Source organism: Ochotona curzoniae, unplaced genomic scaffold (genome assembly GCF_017591425.1).
Source record: "Ochotona curzoniae isolate NIBS_2020 unplaced genomic scaffold, NIBS_Ocur_1.0 contig_64, whole genome shotgun sequence".
NCBI classification, from domain to species: Eukaryota; Metazoa; Chordata; class Mammalia; order Lagomorpha; family Ochotonidae; genus Ochotona; species Ochotona curzoniae.
Window position 1 is genome coordinate 8,812,000 of NW_024466502.1, and position 22,773 is coordinate 8,834,772.

General features: G+C 45.6%; 1 protein-coding gene across 1 annotated transcript in view; it reads right to left on the bottom strand.

The window, feature by feature from the left end:
* Positions 1-22,773, bottom strand: part of CLYBL (citramalyl-CoA lyase) — a 101,077-nt gene that overhangs the window by 75,456 nt on the left and 2,848 nt on the right. The window contains exon 2 of the mRNA XM_040991540.1: positions 19,516-19,702. Within this exon, the coding sequence (XP_040847474.1) occupies positions 19,516-19,702 (187 nt within the window). The remainder of the gene's footprint in view (positions 1-19,515; positions 19,703-22,773) is intronic.

Below are 22,773 nucleotides of genomic sequence, written 5' to 3' on the forward strand. Positions count from 1 at the left end.
AAAATAGCAGAGGTACAATGTATGTCTTACTACACTTAATACTCCACAACTCCCAGTACACACACATTTCTTTTCAAGTTATAAAAGGAAATGGTTCAGTGGGCTAACTGGGGCCTCGTGGGTACAATCCCGTGGCATCTCAGAACAAACGGTGTTTACATCTGGTGAGGATTATGGAGAAAGTTTGTTTATAGGTTAATGCATATTTACATGTATTTATGTTCCCTTTTATATCATGCAAATTCAAGTTAAAATAATCTTCGCATTTTTCATTTGAAAATAATTATAGGGGAGGCAACCAGTGGGTCTGTTACCTTTTAGTTGAAGAACTTAATGAGGTTGGAATACATTTCAGAACAGAACATTGCCTCAAACTCAAGGTGGAAGGTTAATAGGATATTTCTCTTTACAGAAGGAAAAAGCAGTTTTTCAGGAGGCAAGCTAAGATGAGAGAAAGGGAAGGAGCCCCAGATAATCCCATGGCCCAGTGAGAGTGTGGGTGGACCCCCTTTTGTCCTCAGATCCCTGTTCCTGTCTCTCTTCCTTTGAAAAAGAGGTATTAAAAAAAAAAAAGACTTTGGAAGAAGGCAGAATTGGAGCACAGGGAAAGAGAAGCACACTTCTCCCATGCGCCCTCCCCGCCTTCTTCAGACAGGTGACTATGGGGAAGCTTATGGCAAGCCAGATGGGACCCAGAGAAACACTAGCAAATATTGTTTCAAGATGAAGGAGAGCAGAACAAGGAGGCTGACATGGAGCATATCAAAGCACATGCAGGCACTAGGAAGTTGAACGTGCATCTCAGGGCAGTCCAATCTCTTTAAAGATGCAAATTGCAGTCAAACACAGAAAACAGTAGGGTTCTGTTTATCCTTTCACAAAGGGTGCAAACTGCTAATCAGGCTCCATTGCTGGGCTGGCCACTTTGTTTATCAATAAACAGGAAGACAGTCAGACTATAATTTCCCTGCCTGGTACTGGTAGCCAAAAGGCAATGCTGGCAGCTTGGTAGTACTGAGTTCCAGTTACATCAAAACCCAATTATTATTGTCATAATGTATGTGTGTTTGCAAGTTACACAGGCGCACTACACATGTCCATGAAATCATGTGAAACATATTGGCAAAGACTGAGTTTGGTGAGACACGGACTAAGGGGAGCTGTCAAAATAGGCTTGGTCCTCCAGGAGCTCAGCTGTGGGGTGTTGTTTAAAACACACACACACACACACACACACACACTGCAGAACAGCTAACATGACAGAAATGCAAATGTTTCACATGTTCACATAATATAACCAAAACGTAGCCTGACAGAAGTGAACGGCATTGAACTCGGGTCTGAAGTGGTCAACTTGATTGGCATGCACTCTAGCTCACAGGCACTCTATCAGGGATAACTCAGTCATTATCACGGTTACAGAACTACCTCCCCAAGACCAGACCCCAAACCTAAAATACAGCCCAATGCCTCGACTTGAACACGTGATCAGAAAAGCACTCATGTATGTTTAGGCAAAACAGTTCAAACGAAGACCTGAGTTGTTTCTCCTGTTTTATCTTTGTAGATGGCGTCATGAGAAATCAGCATGCACTCTGAAGTCTACAGGACTCTCAAAGTGGAGTAAGATAAATATAGAAAAATATACAAAGGGGCTCTAATTTCCACAACATGCTGCTTCTACCAATGCTGAAATAGCACGTAAGCTATTAACAGTTACATACGTGCCTACTTGTCATGTATGCATTCGTCAAATATTTGCTGAGATGTGCTTGTCTCAGGTGCTCTGCTGTGCTAGGGAGATACAATCAACTCTCTCCACAAAGTTACCAAGAAAGACATGGAAACAGGGATGGAAAACGTCTTTACACTAAGGTGTGGTGGCTGTCACGATGCAGTAGGTGGGTGCCTACCTTCGCAGGTGCCTTCCAGGACGACAACCTACACCAACCTGCTGGGCAGCCTGAGATGGGGAGGCCTGGCTCTCCCCTGCCAGCATGACCCTGACCACATGTGCATTTGACAGGTTCTGGATGGCTCTTTCAATAGCCTCTTCCTAGCACATGTAATGATCAGGGTGCAGGCTGCCTAGTTTCTCCTTGTATTAGCTGTGTCCTTGGGCAACACTGCTAGCCCCTCTGTATTCTGCTTCTCCTGTCAATGGAAATAGTAACGGCACACCTTTTACAGAGTTTCTATGTACATGAGAGAAGCTGCTCCACACAGAGCACTCGCCAATGGCAAAAGCACACAGGTAAATGTTCTCTTAACATCACTAGTCAAGCTACCTTCAGTACCATGGTCAGCTCCAACACCTGGCCTGCCCAGGAAGGGCAGAAGTAAGAAACAGCAAATGTAGGATGTTGCTTTCAGAAGTAGACCCAGATTCAAGCAGGTCACTCTCCTGCCTTGAACATATGAGGGAGGGGTGATAATACCCAGCCCCCACTTAGTCCCTTAAAGCTAAAAGCTGATGCTTGTGGTACAGCTCCAGCAAAAAAGAGGAAAAGCCCAGGCAGGGCTACCAGCCCAGGAAGCCATGGCGGTCTCACCAGTGAGCCTTCCTTGCTCTTCAGGACCCTCTCCTGTCCTCACTCCAATCTCAGCTCTTCATACCCACCTTGGGCACCCTTGGCTCTGACAGACTATTTTTTTTTTAAGATATATTTATTTGAAGGACAGAGGGAGAGGCGGTATGACAGAGCAAGAGAGACAATCTTGAACAGCAGGTTCACTTCTCAAATGTGTGCGATGGCCAGGAGCCTGAAAACTCCATCCAGATCTCCCATGTGGGTAGCATGGACCCAAGTCTCCACTAGTGTTATCTCTTTACCGTATAAGCTCTTTTCAGTTTGTTGCCACAAACCTGAAACACCCAGACGCAGTGAGTCATGCATGGAAGATGGCCACCAGGACAGGAATGGAGGCACAGAGAGGCAGAAAGAGAGAGGTCTCCTGTCATAGTGACACAGGGGCTCCAAAGAGAGAGAGAGAACGGGGTGGCACACACACGGGAGTATACCTTTATGGTGGGGGCGGGTATCATGGGACCGTGAGGGATTGGCAGATAAGGCCATGGGTGGGCTATGAGGGATTGGTCAATAGATCTGTCAGGTACGGTGCTATGAGGTTACAACAGATTGGTGGGAACAGGGTTACAGGGTCACAGCAGATTGGTGGACAACCAAACTGGAACCTAAAGGGCATGAAGTTTGCATGCAGATATGAACTGCCAGGTGGAAGATGAGACCTAGGGGTAGTAGGTATTCAAAAGGGTGCTGGATGCCCATTCAGGAAACAAACTTAGAAGCAAAGGTGCCAGGATGTGAGCTGGCACTCCAACACGGGATGCAGCTTACCCACAGCACCATGACCACTGCTCCCCACAACTATGGAAAAGAAAAGTCCTTGACACTTCAGTGAAGAGCTAACCAGTTGGGCCTGATCACCAGCCTGCTGGCTGCTACAGCAGAGGACTCAGGGGCTGTGCATGAAAGGCTTAGCAGAGTGTAGGTGGGTGCTTGACAACAGCTTTGTTTTTCTCCGGAAGACTTCACAAGTTCACCACCAAGAGCAAACCTGTGGAGCCTTCAGGAAGTCCCTCCCACACTTTATCTCAAGCTAGCTGTCTCAACTTTCCCTCTAGGCTTTCAAGTTTTTCTCACAGCTGTGTGAGGGGTAGCTTCTTGGCCTGCTAGAGCTGATCAACAACTTGCTCTAGAACATGCTGCTCCTTAGCCTAGCGAGTGGCTGTGAATTCAGCACTCAACTGCTAACCAGTTGGATCACTAGAGAGAATGGCAACATCTTCTCTGAAACAATGTTCTCTTCCAGGGGAATACAGGCTACGTTTTGGGATAGCCCTTAACAAGTCACTTTCCCTTCCTTTCACCAATAAAACATCATGTTTCCAAGCCCACACAGCAGCTTAGAATACGAAATAAACCATCAGCATCACCACCCTGTGATACTCTGATACATTCAGAATTCCTAAGTGTGAGAGTATTTCCTATCTAAATCGAACACTAAATGGAACCTTAAAATATACCCACTGAAGACATTTTGGTATTTAATACCTTCCGACAAATGTGACTACTGAAATAAGAAAAACGCTCTTTTTTGACCTCACCCATGTTATTTTATGTTGTTCTGCAAGACCTCAAGTCATCTTCCCTTTGTGCAAGTACACCACAAAGCCACAGAAACTGGAACCAAGAGAAAAGGTATTTTGGAATCAGTGAATAGTTTTTGTTTTTGTTTTTGTTTTCATGATACGGAATTCCCATGAACTTTCTTGGTTTAATGCACATTTATTTCATGCTGAATTTCCCTTCAAGCTACACCTCTGGTTTCTTCTGGGAGGTCTTTCTCTTTAGGGTCATCTATTCCTCCGGTTTAGGAACAGTTTGCTCCTTTTCAGTCTGCATTTTGGGACTCGGTGAATGCTTTGTTCACCTGGAGGTGCTCAAGGATTAGAGAATTGATACCCAAATCCTGAAGTTCAGAGTCACTCTCTGTATCATTTAGCAGGTGCAACAGAAGTTTAGCACTTCCTCTGGGCCGCTGACCCTCTGTCTAGCCCACCTTTAGGCTCGGGCACACCTACCAACTCCACCACTATGACAATGAAATGGCACACTTTTTTAAAGTGACACATTCCAGACAAATGGTGGATTTCTGGATTTGCACACCTTTGATGGCCTGAGCAGTTTCTAGGGTGTTCTTAAAAAGGAATTTTCCCAAGATGTCCACCTCCAGGAAGTCCTCCACAAGCTTCCTAAAGAACCCTTACACTTAGTTCTTCAGCAACATCAAACCTTTTGGGTTTATTTTGTGAGCATTACCCTCCGACTTGGTGCCAATATTAAAATAAAGAAGGGGAGGACTTTCAATTAGTAGCTAAGGCAGAAGTAAGTGCATTAAGCTTAATGATGCTGACTGTGGTCTCCACATTCTTTTATTTCACGTGGGAGGAAATGGCTCCAGCGTCCATGTTAATGACACTTCGGATTCCTTAAGCCAGATTCTTAGCTCTCTGTTCTTTAAGTGTTAATTTTAAGCTAGCTCAAAGATACATTTTATTGCCCAGGCTTGAGCTTTTAAACATAGTCAGATATATCATATTATACATCATACTCGGTTTTTACTTAATTGGATTCCTAGAAATTGCAGGAAAGGAAATAACTGGCCATTTAAAGCCCACGTCTCTTTGTAGAAAGACTTTGTTGAGCTCATTAACTGGAAATTGCTGACTATTATGACCCTAATAGAAATACTTGAATCTTTGCATTAAGAACATGTCTGGTTTGAAAGGGAAAAAATGCAAGAGAAAAAAAAGATTGTTTGGTTTTCTTATTTTCTAACAATTACTCAAAAGAGGGACAGGTTATTTAAGGGCAGAAAGGGATTAATGAAAGACTGAAAACACCTGCCTACTTTTGTGAAAACCTGGTTTGAGATCAGAACCTTGAACAATCAAAACGACCTTATGGAGTTCCTGAGCACAGTTCAGCCCGTGATATCACCCCAAAAGACTCACAGATACCCAGCACCTACTGAAGAAATCGCCCAAGCTCTTGAGTCTTTGAATAAAAGCAAGCAGCTGGGCAAGGAGCCTTTCCATCCTAATTCCACGCCCCCAGAAGAGGAATTGGCACCACATGCCTGCCCGTGTACAGCCACCATGGGCCTCTGACCCTGTGGGCACCCCTTCAGTCAAGGAATTTACAAGTTGGGGTGGCACTGGTGAGTGTGTGTGTGTGTGTGTGTGTGTGTGTGTGTGTGTGTGTGTGTGTGTGTGTGTTTACATGGATGCAAGGAGGAAATGCATATGGGAGCATATTTGCTCAGGATGGGAACAGATCATCCCTCTGCCTGGCTATCAAAGGCAGGAACTCATATGGCCATTAACTGAGAGCAGGATCAAGCCAACAAGCACACTGGAGGTTTGCTGCTGCTTCACAAGCAGCTCACACAGGTGATGGAACAGAGGAGCCAAGAGAGGGGCTGTCGCCAGGGAAGGAGGCACCCAGGAATGGGTCGTCCATAGACATAGAGTGGCACAGTCCTCCCTCCACTTCTGTCTCCTCTACTGTTGCCAATCCTTCTTCATGCCTCCCCAGGTCCAGATCCCTGGGATGGAGGGAGACAGGAGAAAGGCAGGGCACCGCTTATGTCTGCACTGTTCTCAGAAGGCAAACAGCTTCCTCTTGCTTTTCCTGGTCGAGGGCAACTGGCACTGAAGCTCTCCTGCGAGCCTTGGGCCCTCTGACACAGGGGGCAGGTGGCTGAGAGGGGCACTCACCAGGACAACTCCGGGGAGGGTGGCTGCTGTTCTCTCCTGGCACCCCAACTCCTCCCACCCACAGGTGTCCCCCAAGAGGGACACTTCTCATTCAGGGCACAGACCAGTCCTGGGCTGCCCTGGAGCTCCCCGCCCCTCCCTGTTGCCTTTGTTGCCTTTTGTTCACACCCTTTCTTCTGAAAGCTGCTCAAGCACCTGGCCCAGAAGTGCAATCTCAAGGGAAGGGACAGGAGGGCTGCACTTGGCCCGGTGCTAGGGGGTGCATTTGGGACACCTCCATCCCACTTCTGGGCGCCTCGGTGCAGCTTCCTGCTAGTGTACACACCCTGGGAGGCAGCAGGTGCTGGCTCAAGTATTTGGGTCGCTGCTACCCACACGGGAGACTCCAACCGATTTCTGGGCTTCTGGCTGATCTAAAGAGTGAACAAGCAGTAGGGAGGTGCATGTCTGCCTCCCCTTCTCTCAAACAGACAAATACAAAAAATCAATGAACGAAGTTTTTTGGTACAAAAAGATGTATTTATTTGAAAGTCAGAATTACAGAGAGGGAGAAAGAGAGATAAAGTCAGGGAGACAGAGACCAAAAAAAGAGATCATCTTCCACTCATCAATCCACTCTCCAAATGGCAAGAACAGCTAACCATGAGCCAGAGCATCTGGGTCCCCGAGCTGGGTGGCAGGAACCCAACTACTTGGGCCATCTTGGATTGCTTCTCCAGGAACGTTATCAGGGAGCTGACTGGAAGTGGAGCAGCCAAGACTGGAAGCAACACTCACACAGGATGCCAGGGTCACAGGCAGAGGCTTACTTTGCTATGCCACAATGCTGGTTCCAGTTTTTAGAAAGTTTACTATAAAGAAATGCAAAGCAAATTTCTATTGCTTAACAGCTCAATAAAGAATTTTCTCAGGCCTGGCAGGGTAGCCTAGTGGCTAAAGGCCTTGCCTTGCATGTGCTGGGATCCCATATGGGCTCTGGTTCATGTCCCAGCAGCTCTACTTCCCATCCAGCTCCCTGCTTGTGGCCTGGAAAAGTAGCCGAGGATGACCCAACGCTTTGGGACTCTGCACCCTTTGTGGGAAACCTAGAAGAAGCTCCTCGCTCCTGGCTTCAAATCAGCTCAGCTCCAGCCATTGTGGCTGCTTGGGGATGAAAGATCTTCCTCTCTGTATATGTGACTTTCCAAAATAAATAAATAAATCTTAAAAAAAAAAAAAAGAATTTTCTCTGGTTTCCAGTGGCAGTGGGGGTAGGGGGCTGATTTCTAAAGGAGCTGTTTCTATCCTTGAACTATTCAAAAAAAAATCTGCAAGGGCAAGTGAATGGAAAAGTAGTACTTCTCTATATCTAGAATCTGTGCTTGGGGCTCATGGGTGAAAGGACTGGATGAAGTTCCATAGTCCTAGCTTTTGCCTGGCCCATCCCTGCCCGTGGTGACCACGTGCGCAGTGAATCAGTACATGGGAGGTCTCAAACTGTCCCTCTCTCTATCTCAGTTTGGTAACACTAAAACTGGACAACTCAGGGAAGATTGTCCTGTTCCCTGCTCGTGGATGACATGCAAATCCATGAGGTGCTTTATATTTCAAAAGAGACAGAGATTTTATGTAACAGAGACAGATCTCTTACAAATGGCAAACTAGGGAGCTAGCATGGTGTCATAACAAGTCAGTCTTCTGACTGCAGCACCAGCATCCCACATGGGCACCAGTTCCAGTTTCAGCCGCACTCCTTCCCATCCAGCTCCCTGCTTGTGGCCTGGAAAAGTAGCAGAGGATGGCCCAAGGTCTTGGGACCCTGCACCCAAGTGGGAGACCCAGAAGAAGCTCCTGGCTCTCAGCTTCAGGTCAGCCCAGTTCTAGTTGTTTTGACCATCTGGGGAATGAACCAGTGAATGGAAGATCTCTGTCTGTCTGTCACTTTTTTAAGTCAAACAAATCAATCTTTTTTAAAAAGTAGCAAAACTGGCATACTAGCTACGGTATTAGAGGAAAAACTGACCTGCCCAATACATTACCATGTGGGAGTCAGGCATGGGGCATTAATTAATCACCACCAGTAAACCTTGGGCCGCGAAGCAGTTACTAGAGACTTGCGCTAAGGCTGCCGGAGCCTTGGCCTGGAGGACGGCTAAGACCGGGGCCGTGTCCCTGTTTACCACTCACTGAGCATGCGTTCAGAGTAGGCCCATTCCAAGCACTTTGTACATAGCAACCCAGTCAGTCCTAACCTGGGAGGTGCAGTACTGTTTGCACCTTCATACTCCCATTTGGCAACTGAGGAAACTGAGGCAAAGAGGCAGAGAACAATGTGCTGAAGTTCACACTGCGAGGCCAAGACGTGAGTCAGAACCTGGCTCCCAAGTCGGCCTGGCCTTCTGGTGGAGCTTTCACACTAAAACACACTTTAGGGAACATGCCAACTCTCCCTTCTGCCCTGAATTTTCTAAGCCTTATCTCTTTAAAAATGACACTGCTGCTTAAAAAAAAAAAAAAAAAAAGGAAAGGGAAAAAACACAGAAAAACAAAGTGCCACTGTTTATCCAGCACTCCAGGGCTTGCAAAGTGCACCTCTGCTTTGCCCCCCAACTGGCTCTGTGGGGGGTGGTGTGTGTTTCATTATCACCAACCTCATGGGACAGATTAAGGAAACAGGCTCCCGAGGTTATGGGATTTAAGTTTCCTGGCTAGATAGTGTCAAAATGGGGGAAATTTAAATGGCATTTTCTGTTGCCAAGCCTCCCAGCCTCTCCACTGAGCTGGTTACTGGTGTCCAATTAAATTGCCCACAGGTGACATCTCAGGCCTCATTAGCCCAGGGGCCTTCCTGGAATGCCAACTCAGCGCCAGCTCTTGGCTTCCTGAGGGGTCTGTGTGGGGCCCTCAGACCATAAACTCCCGACACGCCCCTGCTTGTTACAAACCAGATAAGGGAAACAGGATTAGGGTCACAAATTGCTTCGCAGCTTCACAACTGGCAGGCGGGGCCTGTCCTGCAAACCTCTGCAGAACTGGACAGGCGCAGCGTCCAAACACGCAGACACCCAGAACCGAAAAGTCGGCCGAGGCAGAAAGCAGAGCGTCCCTCAGGGGAAGGTTTCCAGGGCGGTGGGAGAGAGCTGACAAACCGATGGGCTCCTGGTGCGGTCAGAAGGGGCGTTGGTAAAGTTGTGGTTAACCAGAAAAGACTTGGTTAATGACTCCCACCTGCACAGAAGACGATGGGAAGGGCAGAACAGGGAGTCATCCGTTTATTACCACACCCTCACCTTTTACACCACAGCTACTAATCTCACCAAACTTACAACACAAACGCAAGCCAACAATTAGGGGAGGAGCAAGGCTCACACGTGCTGGGAGAGTGGGGGGAGGCACTGCCCCTACAGGGCATCAATCTATGATGCCGAAATTGCAGAAAATGCAGTGTTCCAAGGCAATAGGACACCAGAAGCAACAGAGGGGGAGGGGAGTTATGGCTAGGGGCTTGCTTCATTGTATAATGATTTGATCTTTTGTAAAAAAAAGAATTTGGGGCTATTTAAAATTTTGTTTTCAAAATGTTTTTGGGTTGGTTTTTTTTTTCCAAGATGGGTACTTTGCTCCTGGCAATATGGTAGACCACATTTCCCCAAACAGTGGACACAGTTCAACAGAGGTACTTTTTAATGCATCCCTCGGCTCGTAAAACTGTCAGGAACGTTTCCAGAAACCAACATAAGGCAAAAATAGCTAGTCAAATTCTGATTTGTGAGGGATGAGAAAAAAAAAGGAGAAAACTGAGACTCAAATGCCTTGAACCAGACCTAGTACCAGAATATTTAGCCTTCAGATTCTTTACAAGGTTAGAGAGGAGAAGCAGAAACTCCCAGACCAGTAATATCCCTGGCACCCAGCAGGAGCAGACACCAGGAAATCCGTCTATTCCCCGAGGATCCCCCTGCATGAGTTCTAGTCAGTACAGGAAGCCATCCTTAAACATCAGCAGTAACAATACAAAGTTATTTGGATCTCCAATACTGGGATTATCTGATTTAGAGTATACCAGCAAGATTTGGCACAAGAAACAGGGCTTCCAAACATGGAAATTAAAAACTGATTAGATGCAACTGAAGAGAGACTGGGAAATTAGAAATGAAGGATGAAGAACTAACCCAGGATGTGACAGAGAGACAAGGAGACGCGAACAATCAGAAGATGTTTAAGACATACAGAGGATAGAATGAGATACTCTCCAACAGGCGCTAACAGGGATCGCTGAGAACAGCAAAGATTGACAGAGAGCAGAATCTCCACAAGACAGAGAAGTGCAACCAACAGAGCTTACACCAAGCAAAAACTCTGTAACGAGTCATATTTTAGTAAAATTAAATATACCAAAGATTAAAAACATCCTAAAATCAACCGAAGAACATAAAAAGCCTACTTTTTGGACTGACACTGGAGCTTGTAATAGCAATAACAATAACCAGAAAACAAAGGAATATCTTTGAAGTTTTGAAATAATTGTTAATCTATATTTCTGCACTGAGCCAAACAATAAAGATATTTTCAAAGATTTGCTTATTTATTTGAAAGTCAGAGTTAAAGAGTGCAAGAAAGAGAGAATCTTCTATTTGCTACTTACTCCCTGGGTGGCTGCCATGGCCATGTCTGGGCCACAACAAAGCCAGGAGCCAGGAGCATCATCAGGTGTTCCAAATGTGTGGCAGGGGCCCAAACATGCGGGCTGTCCTCGGGTACCTTCCCCAGACACATTAGCAAGAAGCCAGATGGGAAGTGGAGCAGCTGGGACAGGAATCAGCACACGTATGGTCCTCTGGTGTCACAGGCAGCACCTTTACCTGTACCACCATAAGGCTGGGCCCATGGAGACATCTTCAAATGAACAAAACTGAGTGTCTACCAGCAGCCAGTGTTACCCCAGGGGAATTCTGCAGCATGCTCCTCAGCAGAAAGCTGACCCCAGATAAAAACTCTGAGAGGCGGCAAAGAAAGTGGCAAAACCTGTAGGCTAATCAAAATAAGTATTGCACATGTGAAAACTAATCACAGCAACGTGAAATAGATGGTGTTAAACAGATAACTAAAATAGAAGGCAGAAACCATTCACTTCTCATGAGAAATGCTTGGACTTAAACTTTTCCAGTTCGCTTGTGCAGTCCACAAAGACACAGACTAATTTTAGGCTGCTAAGTGTGCTTCGTAATATTTCAGGGATAACTAATACAAATTAGAAATATAGGGGCTGGTACTATGACATAGCCAGTAAAAGTCACTGTCTGTAATATCAGCATCTCATACGGGTCCTGGTTTGAATCCCAGATGCTCCACTTCTGACCAGCTTCCTGCTAGTGTGCCTGGGAGAGCAGCAAAGGACAGCCCAAGTAATTTGGCCCCTGCATGCACATGGAGACCCGGGAGAAGCTCCTGGCTCTCGGCCTTGCACCTGCCCAGCTCCAGCCACTGTGGCCACTTAAGGAGTGATTCAGCAGATGAAAGATGTTTGTCTCTCCCTAACTCTGCCTTTAAAATAAACAAATAAACTTTTAAAAATAAAAAGAGAAGAAAGAAAAACAGCACTCGTCTCTTTGCAGAAATATTTCCAAGCATTATTTTAAAATGAAAAATATAATCATAACTTTTATTTATTTTTTTAAAGATTTATTTTTATTATTATTTTTTTTATTGGAAAGGCGGATATACAGAGAGGAGAGACAGAGAGGAAGATCTTCCGTCCGATGATTCACTCCCCAAGTGAGCGCAACGGCTGATGCTATGCCGATCCGAAGCCAGGAGCCTCTCCCAGGTCTCCCACGCGAGTACAGGGTCCCAAAGCTTTGGGCCGTCCTCGACTGCTCTCCCAGGTCACAGCCAAGGAGCTGGAAGGGAAGCGAGGCTGCAGGGATAGAACTGGTGCCCATATGGGATCCTGGGCGTGCAAGGCGAGGACCTTAACCACTTGTGCCACCGCGCCGGGCCCAATCATAACTTTTAAACCAAGAGGAAAACAAGGGCTAAGAAAATAAACCAAAAAAGCCCATTTTAAGAGGCTAGAAAAATGAAAAAAAAAAAAACACACAAAGGGAAAAAATGACAAAACATAATAATACAATTAAATCTAAACTTGTTAGTGATCACATTAAAAACAACGTTCCATGGGCCGGCACCAGTTCTATCCTGGTGGCCCCGCTTCCCTTCCAGCTCCCTGCCTGTGGCCTGGAAAAGCAGTCGAGGACGGCCCAAGGCTTTGGGACCCTGCACCCGCGTGGGAGACCTGGAAGAAGTTCCTGGCTCCTGGCTTTGGATCGGCATAGTATCGGCCGTTGCGCTCATTTGGGGAGAGAATCATCGGATGGAAGATCTTCCTCTCTGTATATCCGCCTTTCCAATAAAAAAAAAATTTTTTTAAATATATAAATAAAAAGAATGTTCCAGTTCGAAGACAAAGATTATTCACAGAGGTAGAACTTTAAATGAGGCGTAGGCATTGTGGTGCATTGAGATAAGCCACCACTTGAGATATCTGCAGCCCACCCTGGGGTCCCAACTGCTCTGCTTCTGATCTAGCATCCTGCTAGGAGCACCCCACGAGGCACTACATGATGGCTCCATGCTTGGTCTCTGCCAGCCATGTGGACACCTGCATGGAGACCCAGGCTTGTACTTCAGCCTAGCACAGCTGTGGCTCTTGCAAGCATTTGAAGATCAAACCAAATGGAATCTCTCTCAAGAGCGCTCTCTCTCTCTCTCTCTCTCTCTCACCTTCACTGCCACCCTCTCCCCTCTCTTCTTCCCTCTCTGTTGTCCTGACCTTCAGATAAATGGAAATAAGATTTTAAAAAATGTTAACAGTGGGGCTACTGCTTTGGCATAACAGGTAAAGCCAACAAAAGCAAGTGCTTAAGCTCCTGCCACCCACATAGGAGACTCAGAAGAAGCTCCTGGACCCTGGTCGAAGGTCCAGCCCTGGCCACTGCAGCCATCTAAGGAGTGAACCAACAGACCAGCTCTCTCTGTGGCTCTCCACATCTCTGTAACTCTTTCAAACACAATTTTAAAAATTAAATTAAAAACAGTAAGAGGCATATATAAACCATAAACATATGAAAAACTGAAAGCAAATGGATGAAAACTGAATCACATAAACTTCATAGCAAAAAGTTTTATTGGGAGAACAGAGATCTGATTCCATAATACCAGCAAGACATAATCATTTTAAATCTATTAACACAAGCTCAAACTACCAGCAGTGTACCTGCTGTGACATGGCAAGCAATGTCACCATCTACCAGCATCCCTCATGGGTCTATGTCCTGACTGTCCCACTTCTGGTCCAGCTCCTTGTCAATAAAGAGAAGGACCAAGGGTCCAGCGTGATAGCGTAGTGGTTAAGATCCTCACCTTGCACGTGCTGGGATCCCATATGGGCGCCGGTTCTAATCCCAGCAGCCCTGCTTCCCATCCAGCTCCCTGCATGCGGCCTGGGAAAGCAGTTGAGGATGGCCCAAAGCTTTGGGACCCTGCAGTTGTGTGGGAGACCCGGAAGACCTCCTGGCTCCTGGTTTCAGATCAGCACAGTACAAGCCGTTGCAGTCACTTGAGGAGTGAACCATTGGAAGGAAGATCTTCCTCTCCGTCTCTCCTCTTCTCTGTATATCCACCTTTCCAATAAAAATAAATAAATCTTAAAAAAAAAATGAGAGAGAGAGAGAGAGATGGACCAAGTGCTTGGGCCCCTGCACCCAAACTGGAAACCTGAAAGAAGTTCTTGGCTCCTGACCCAGGCCTGGCCACTGCATCCATTTGGGAAGTGAACCAACAGATGGAAGATATATCTCTTGCTCTCTCCACTCCTCCTCTCTGTAACTCTGCCTTTCCAATAGATAAATAAATCTTTGAAAAAGAGAGAGGAAAAAAAACTGGCATATTATCCCCTGAGGTGTAGATTTCAGTTAGCCTCCTAATTGCTGATACATCAAGCAGATGAACATTCATAAAAATTTGCACACATGAGCAGCATAATTAACAATCTTAGTCAAATGGAAAAGTATTCAGAACGCTGCAGCTAGGAAATAGAAAGCATACTTTAAGTCCATGGAACATTTTTACAACTGTCTCAGACACAAGCCCATGAAGTGGTACAGCGCGTTCCAAAGAATGAGATTCACACTACATTTTCTAGTCACTATTGCACTACACGCCAAAAAATAAAGGATTTTTTTAAAATGCCAAAATTGAAGCTCAAAGTCTTTGCTACTCCAAGTGTGGTCTGTGGCCCACTCTTCGTCCATAAAACCTGACCATGCCATGTAAGAGAGTGCACCGTGGAGAGTTAAGTCTAGAGACTTCTACAGCATTTGAGACTGTTCTGACAACCCAGCATCATTTAATTTTTTTCTAACAATTTAATTTTTTTTGTATCTTAAAAAGTAGTGCCCTGGGGCCCGGCATTGTAGCCTAGTGGCTAAAGTCCTCCTATTACACACACTAGGATCCCAGAAGGGCGCCGGTTCTAACCCTGGCATCTCCACTTCCCATCCAGCTTCCTGCTTGTGGACTGGGAAAGCAGCGGAGTGCTGGGGTCCGTGCAGCAGGTGTGGATGGCACAAAAGTGTGAAGAGAACAGCTCCCCTGACTGGCAGGACCCGGCGGATTTCTCTCTGACCACGTTGACGCTGTTTAACCCCCTGTTTGCACGGACACTCAAGCAGCCCACCAGGAATTCTGTAACCTATTGAGGCAGTGTTGTTTGCCCCGTGAGATGGCTTTTGCAACCAATGTGAGCTTGAGAGTTAATGGCACTGATAATGTCTTGGTGAGAGGGCCTTTGACAATTTACACACAGGAGCACAATCAAGCCCATGCCATTTCTGGACACCTTATTGTGTGCTAACCATTGCCTCAGAATCTGGCCCAGACATACAGCACACCCTCTGGAAGAGGACATGATAAATATCCTAAATATTAATGCAAGTGATGGGAGAGCTGAAACTGCCATGGCAATATAGTTATTGTTATCTCAAAGGCTAGCCTATCTTTGCAATTTTTTTTTGGAGCATGGAAAATGTAACTATTTTAGCTGCTTTTATAATTTTTAGCTAGAGGAATTAAGGATGCTTTTATTAAGGAAATATGCTTTTAATGATTGTTTTATTGTTTATTAGGTTGTAGAGCCTATAGTTGTAGGGGAATTTAATATTTGAAACTTTTGTCTTGCATTTTACGTGTTTTCCCTTATAACCTATTTTCCCATCAAATAATGGGTGAATTGTAGAAATAGAAATGTGGTAGGAATATAATACTGATTAGCAGGTGATCGCATGTGCCTTGGCCTTGCAGTCCTGGCTGTCGCTCCATGGCTACTACTGAAGAATGAATAATGGCTTGCTTTGAAGAATATGAATACGGTATTTTGCAGAATTATCTTTAGGGGCACCTGCTTAGCCCTGAAGTGCAGACGGAGTGACCAAATGTCTGTACCTGCCCTCTTAGTCTTGAAGTAAAAATAGAACAATTAGTTGTTTGTGTAGAGGTTTGTAATGTGTCTGAGTAAATAAAAAGGACAGCTTCTTCTTGAGCTGTTGCGAGAGCACACCAAGTGACAGTGTCCGTGTCTTTCTTTATCGCTGATTCCACACCCTTCCCAAGCTCTGAACTCAGCTGGAGCTGGACTCCAGCAGTGGAGGATGGCCCAAAGCCTTGGGACCCTGCACCTGCGTGGGAGACCCCGAAGAGGCGCCAGGCTCCTGGCTTCAGATTGGCTTAGCTCCAGCCATTGCAGCCACTTTGGGAGTGAATCAATAGACAAAAGATCTACCTTTCTGTCTTTCCTCCTCTCTGTATATCTGACTTTGCAATAAAAATAAATAAATCTTAAAAAAAAATATAGTGGAGCTTTTTAAACAAAGAAAGGAAGAAAACTGGAGCAAAGCAAACATAAAAATAATCAAATTGATCCGTTACAATAGTTTGTGAAGCATTCGTTTTTTTCATGGTTCACGCAAAGCACCAATTAAAATCACATTTAAGAAATATCTAGAGCCAAAGGACAACATAAAGATCCACTCCTGCTGGATCTCACCGTTCACCCTCCGGCCTGTCTCGCTGCCAGTGCACGACTATTCTGGACTGGGGACCAGTAACCGTCTTTGTATCTCTCCAGCCTGCCATGGTGCTGAGGTGAAAAAGCCCTCAGGATTTATTTAACTCTAAATATTTTTAAAATCTTACATATTTAAAACTTACACATCAAGAACACTGTTTACTGCAGTGAGGTAGCCGGCATTCTGCCTCCATCTCCGCCACTTCTCCCTACCTTCTCGGCTCACCCCGCCCCACTGTGCTCTATCACGCTGCGGCTGGACGGCTCACACCTCCCCGTGCATATGACCAAGGGCAGGTGAAGACAGGCCGGGAGGGCTTCCATCTTCCATGCCAGGGGAAATGAGCTGGCTGTGACGCCCTGACACTGAAGGAGCCACTTCAACAGCAATTGGATTAACAGGATAGGATTAGAGCCTTCCTGGAAGGTGCTATGCACTTACAAACTGCTTGGAGAAAAATGTTTTCATTATAAATCCACTCTATAGGAACAAGTAAATGAAATGTGGTTTTTTTAATTTTAGAATGATATGAAGCATTACATTTAATAATTCCAAGAAAGCAGAATTAGGCAGTAACAGTTTAGAGCTGAAAAAACTACAGCTACATCATTTGAAATGGACATTTTAATATGCATTTTTTTTCTTAGCAATAAGTTACTTTAGTTCTCAAAAGTTATTTCCTTCTTTTTCATTTTTATTTTTTTTAAGATTTATCTGCCTGTTTGGAAGTCAGTGTTACAGAGAGAGGGAAAGCCATGGATGGGGTCACTCTCCGAGTGGACACAAAAGCCAGGGTTGCGCCCAATCAGCGCCAGGCGCTCCACCACAGCCCAGGCAGGTGGCAGGGACCCACACGGACAGGCCATCTCTGACCATTAGCAGTGAGCTTGGTGGGAGGCCGAGCAGTAGGGACATGAAGCAGCACCCAAGGCAGATGCCCAAGTCCCAGGTGGCTTTACCTGCTATGCCACAATACCAGCCCTGAGAAGTCATTCCCAGATAGGTACACTGGAGGTATCCTGAAAAAGAGTCATTAGCTCCTCATGAAGGGACTGGATTTGAGAAGAACCAGTCAACCCAATGACCATGCACACAGCATTTTTTACAACCTTAACCTTGACCTTTCTGTATCTTGAGGCCCCAGATGGTCGTATCTCCAAATGATTTGGAGAAGGAACAAGTATCAGAACACCGCCTTGGGTTGCCAAAGTTCAGTGGCCGCCGCTCCGCCAGCACTATGTGAATGTTTGCTGAATAAACTCAAACACGAGTTTTTAGTGGCACATGTTTGTATGACACTTGGCTCCAAGCTCTCCTATCTCCCCCATCAAAAATCTGTTAAATTTCCCTGCGGTGAGCCTGTCAAATTCTCAGAGGATCTAAATGTCGGATGATGAAATCAAAACCCAAAAAGATCTCAACGGGCTAGAGGGTTATGAAATGAAATTTACAAGATGAAATTAGGTGTCAGATATTTTAAGAGAAAAAACAGCCCACAAGCAGTACAAGACGGCAGGCCCAGCTCACTCACCATTGGTTCTGCCCGCCCCTTCTCCCACATAAGCCTCACACCTAAACCCAGTGGCTTCTCCAACAGATAAACAAGGAAATGTTACACAGGCACGGGCCATATTTCCAACACCCCTGGGAGGCTAGAAACGTCCTCAGGGCGGTGCGGAAGGACAGCCCTAAGATTTGTCAAGAAATGTGATTAGAAGTTTATCAGGGTACCTGATGCCTCCCCATGCTACAATTCTTAAATAAACTCCACTTTAATCAGGATTACTACAGGACTTATCGAATCTACTTCCTAAAGGAAATCAAGCTACTCGCAGGCACTTTGTCAACTTTCTTCTCATAGTAATCCTTGCCCCTGACAAAAGAAGATATTGTCATCCCTACAGAACAGATAAGAAATTGTGGCACAGAAGTACAGTGAATTGCCTTGGGTCACACAGAACTGCAGTGACAATTTAGCATCTAATTTCAGCGTGTACTCGACATGAGTGTTGGGAGGGGAGCAAACTGGAATCACGTTATGTCGTTTTTTTTTTTTTTTTTATAAAAAGCCTTACTTGCCTTAATCTCTGAGAGAAAGAAGATTAATTGTATTTTCCTTGACACATGGTAGATTACACACCCTTATTCTAATCCTTTTCCAAACACTTCAGAAAGCCTTGGTTTCATGCTAGAATAAATTAACTTTCTCTAAAATGAAGGCCAGTATTTGTCTGCTCGAAGCTCCAAGTAAACCAATTAGCTCAGAATGCTGTACGGTCATGGTGTTTCAGGTCACCCGAGGAAGAGACCACCCCGACAGGGACAAGTCCAGAGAAGGTCCCTCCCTGTCCCCAAGTCTCATTGTCCATTCCCAGTGCAACCTTGCCTGTCAGAGGGACTGGGAAGCTTAGGACAAGGGAAACGTGTTTTGCTGAAAGAAGTTTTACATCAACATAAATCGTCACTGCAAAGGTTTATACATCTCACCTGACTGTTGAACAAGTGCATGTTCATTATTTTAAAAAATAATAATATTTAGAAATCAAAGTTAAATAGAATGAAACAAAAAGTCTCCACTACGCAAGTGCCCAGCAGAAGGCTTTTTATAGGTTGGGTGTTTTCTAAGACTCACTCATCTGCTCAGATCATGGGATCTGCCAGAGTTCCAATAACCCTTGGTTCCATGCGGAGCTTCCTTTGAATTAAGGAAGGAATATGGTATTCACTCCCAGGAGACTGTCTCTTCTCTTCTTGGCACTTGTCCCACTCCATGCAAGGAGGTCAGAAGAAGAAACCTATTCCTAATTGCACTTTATTGATCTCAACAATACATACTAGGATGGCAGACTCCTTTACCAAAGCTAGCAAATGTCACGGCCCAAACTGCCTCTTTCTAAGTTACATGGTCACCTCTACCTCAAGTTATCATATGGTAGGACCCTTGCTGCCTCTCAAATATACACATTCAGAACCAACAATAAAGACATCATCAAAGTTTCTTATCAGCCAGCGATGAGGATGGCAAAGTCTTTCCAAAGAATGACCAAGACAAGTGACCACATTTCAAACCATTTCCTCCCACCCCCACCAGGAAACCACACCCAGCACCTTCTTGTTGGCAGCCACACCATCCTCACAGTCGAGTACCGCACAGTCCACCTTCAGGGATGGAATCTTCTTGATTTTCTTCTCATCGTTTCCGGGGACATAGAGCACCGCCCTCCGTGGAATGTACTTGTGACGGGCCAGGGAGCTGTAGCCGAGCCTGGAGACGCCCACTGCCGGGGACGGTTTCCTGCAAGAGGACAAGCTGGGGTTGGTCCTAAAGAGAATCTTTTTAGCTACAAACTTATGTAGAAGCTTATTTCAAGCCCAACAGAACACATGGGTACTTTTTTCAGTTATGCTAGGGCACACTCACATGTGGAAAACTAGGCAAACACTAACAGAAATAACCAGCCAAAGAACAACATATCATTTTTTAAAATTTTTATTGGAAAGTCATATACAGAGAGGAGAAGAGACAGAGAGCAAGGTCCGTCCATCTGATGATTCACTCCCCAAGCAGCTGCTATGGTTGGAGCTGAGCCAATGCGAAACCAGGAGCCCCTTCTGGGTCCTCCACACAGCCACACAGGTGCAGGGTCCCAAGACTTTGGGCTGTCCTCAATTGCCTTCCCAGGCCACAAGCAGGGAGCTGGATGGGAAGCAGGGAGTGCTGGAATTAGAACCGGCCCCCATATGGGATCCCGGTGTGTGCAAGGCGAGGGACTCCAGTGGCTAGGCCACCACGCCAGGCCTGAAATATCATTTTGACTGAGATTTTTAAAAATGGAGAGCACTAGGCTGGCATTGTTAGTATCCTGGATTAAACTGCTGCTTGTAGCTCTAAAATCCCACAGGGGCACTGATTCAAGTCCTGCCTGTTCCACTTCTGATCCAGCTCCTTGTTAATGTGCCTGGGAAAGCAGAGGAAAATGGCCCAGGTCCTATGTACGCACACAGGAGATGTGGATGAAGCTTCTGGCTTCTGGTTTCAGTCTGGTCTAGCCACGGCCGATGCAACCATTTGGGGATTCAGCCAATGAATGAAGATCTCTCTGTAACCATGGTTTTCAAATAAATAAAATGAATCTTTTCTTTAAAAATAGCACTGTTGGGCCCAGAGCCGTGGCCTAGTGGCTAAAGTCCTCGCCTTGAACTCGCTGGGATCCCATATGGGCGCCGGTTCTAATCCCAGCAGCTCCGCTTCCCATCCAGCTCCCTGCCTGTGGCCTGGGAAAGCAGTTGAGGACTTCCCAAAGCCTTGGGACCCTGCACCCATGTGGGAGACCTGGAAGAGGTTCCTGGATCCTGGCTCTGGATCTACACAGCACTGGCTGTTGCTCTCACTTGGGGAGTGAATCATCGGACAGAAGATCTTCCTCTCTGTCTCTCTTCCTCTCTGTATATCTGACTCTGTAACAAAAAAATAAATAAATCTTAAAAAAAAAAAAAAACACGTGTGGCACACTATCCAGACAGCATCTTAGAGGAAAAGGGCAAAAAGTGGATACCCAAACAGTACCGAACAATGGTAGTATCCACAACTGAATGTTAATTAAAGGGAAAACAATCAAAACATATCAAGATGAGTATAGAGCCTTCCTACCAACACAGCTTTCCATAAATAAAAAATATTTTAAAGATTTATTTATTTTTATCTGAAAGGTAAAGTTTATATAGAAGGAGATATAGAGAGAGATCCTACACTTCCTGGTTCACTCCCCAGATGGCCACAATGGCTGGAGCTGATCTGAAGCCAGGAGCATCTTTCTGGGTCTCCCACGTGGGTGCAGAAGCCCGAAGACTTGAGTCATCCTCTGCTCATAAGTAGGTCATAAGTAGGGATCTGGCTCGGACATGGAGCCAGCTGGCATGTGATAACAGAACCACAGACACAAGACTGGCTTGCTATACCACTGTACTGACCCTACAAATACAGCTTTTACAGTAGGAAAAATCAAGGATTCGAGACCATTTAAAAAAAAAAAAAGATTTATTCTATTCTTATTGGAAAGGTAGATTTACAGAGAGGAGGAGAGACAAAGATCCTTCACCCACGGGTTTATTCCCCAAGTGCCCACAATAGCCAGAGCTGAGCTAATCCAAAGCCAGGAGCCGGGAGCTTCTTCCAGGTCTCCCACACAATGCATCGTTCCAAGGCTTTCAGCTGTCCTCTCCCGCTATGCCAGGCCACAAGCAGGGAGATGGATGGAAAGCAGGGCCTCCTGCCCATATGGGATCTCGGTGCGTGCAAGGTGAGGACTTTAGCCACTGGACAAGCCAGGCCCAAGTCACTTACTTTCACTGTTTCCATTTAATATAGTACTGGAAGATCTGGCCACAGCAATTGGGCAAGAAAAAAAAAATAAGTAGAAGGCCTTCGAACTATAACAGGAGAAGTGAAACTGTCTCTATTCACAGATGACCTACCCTATAAGCTGGAACCCCCAAGACTCTACCAGAACAAAACAAACAACAAAAACCCACACCTATCACACCTAAGAAATGATGTCAGCAAAGAGGCAGATACAAAATCAACATAAATCAGTTGCATTTCTATATACTAAGAAAGACAATCTAAACAGGAAACTATAAAATTAATTCCGTATGCAAAAGGATAAAAAAATAAATTGTTGAGAAATTAATTCAATAAGGTAAATATAATGCTAGGGGCCAACATAAGATGCCAGCACCCCACACGGATGCCAGTTCAAGCTCTAGTTGCTCCAGTTCCAATACAGCTCCCTGTTCATATGCTTGGGAAAGCACCAGAGGATGACTCAAGTACCCATGGGGGAGACCTGGAGGAAGCTGCAGGCTCCTGGCTTCAGCCTGGCCCAGCCATGGCCATCACGGCCCCTTGGGAAGTACGAACCAGAAGATGCAAGATCTCGAGTCTGGAACTCCTTCTGAGTTTCCTGGGCAGGTGGCAGGAGCTCAGGTAGGTGGGCCAACTCCCACTGCCTTCCCAGTCACAACAGCAAGGAGCTGGATGGGAAGTGGTGTGCAGTGGGGCAAACAGCAGACAACATGGGATGCTGCCATGTCACTTGGTGGCTCCCCCTTGCTGTGCTATATACAATATTATGCGCAACATTATCTCCACTTATCCAAAAACCACAAAGAAAATCTGTTAGAGGAAAATATTACAATGTAGTTGGGAATGCCTCTGTACTCCAAAATTTGGGATTAAGCCATTTCTGCTCTCAAGGAGTTTTTTTTTTCCTATTTTTCTCTTTGTTGGAAAGAACATTAGTCTTTATTTCCTTCAAAGTTGCTGAAAACAAACCAATAAAAGCACTTAAAAGGTCTCAAGTGGCA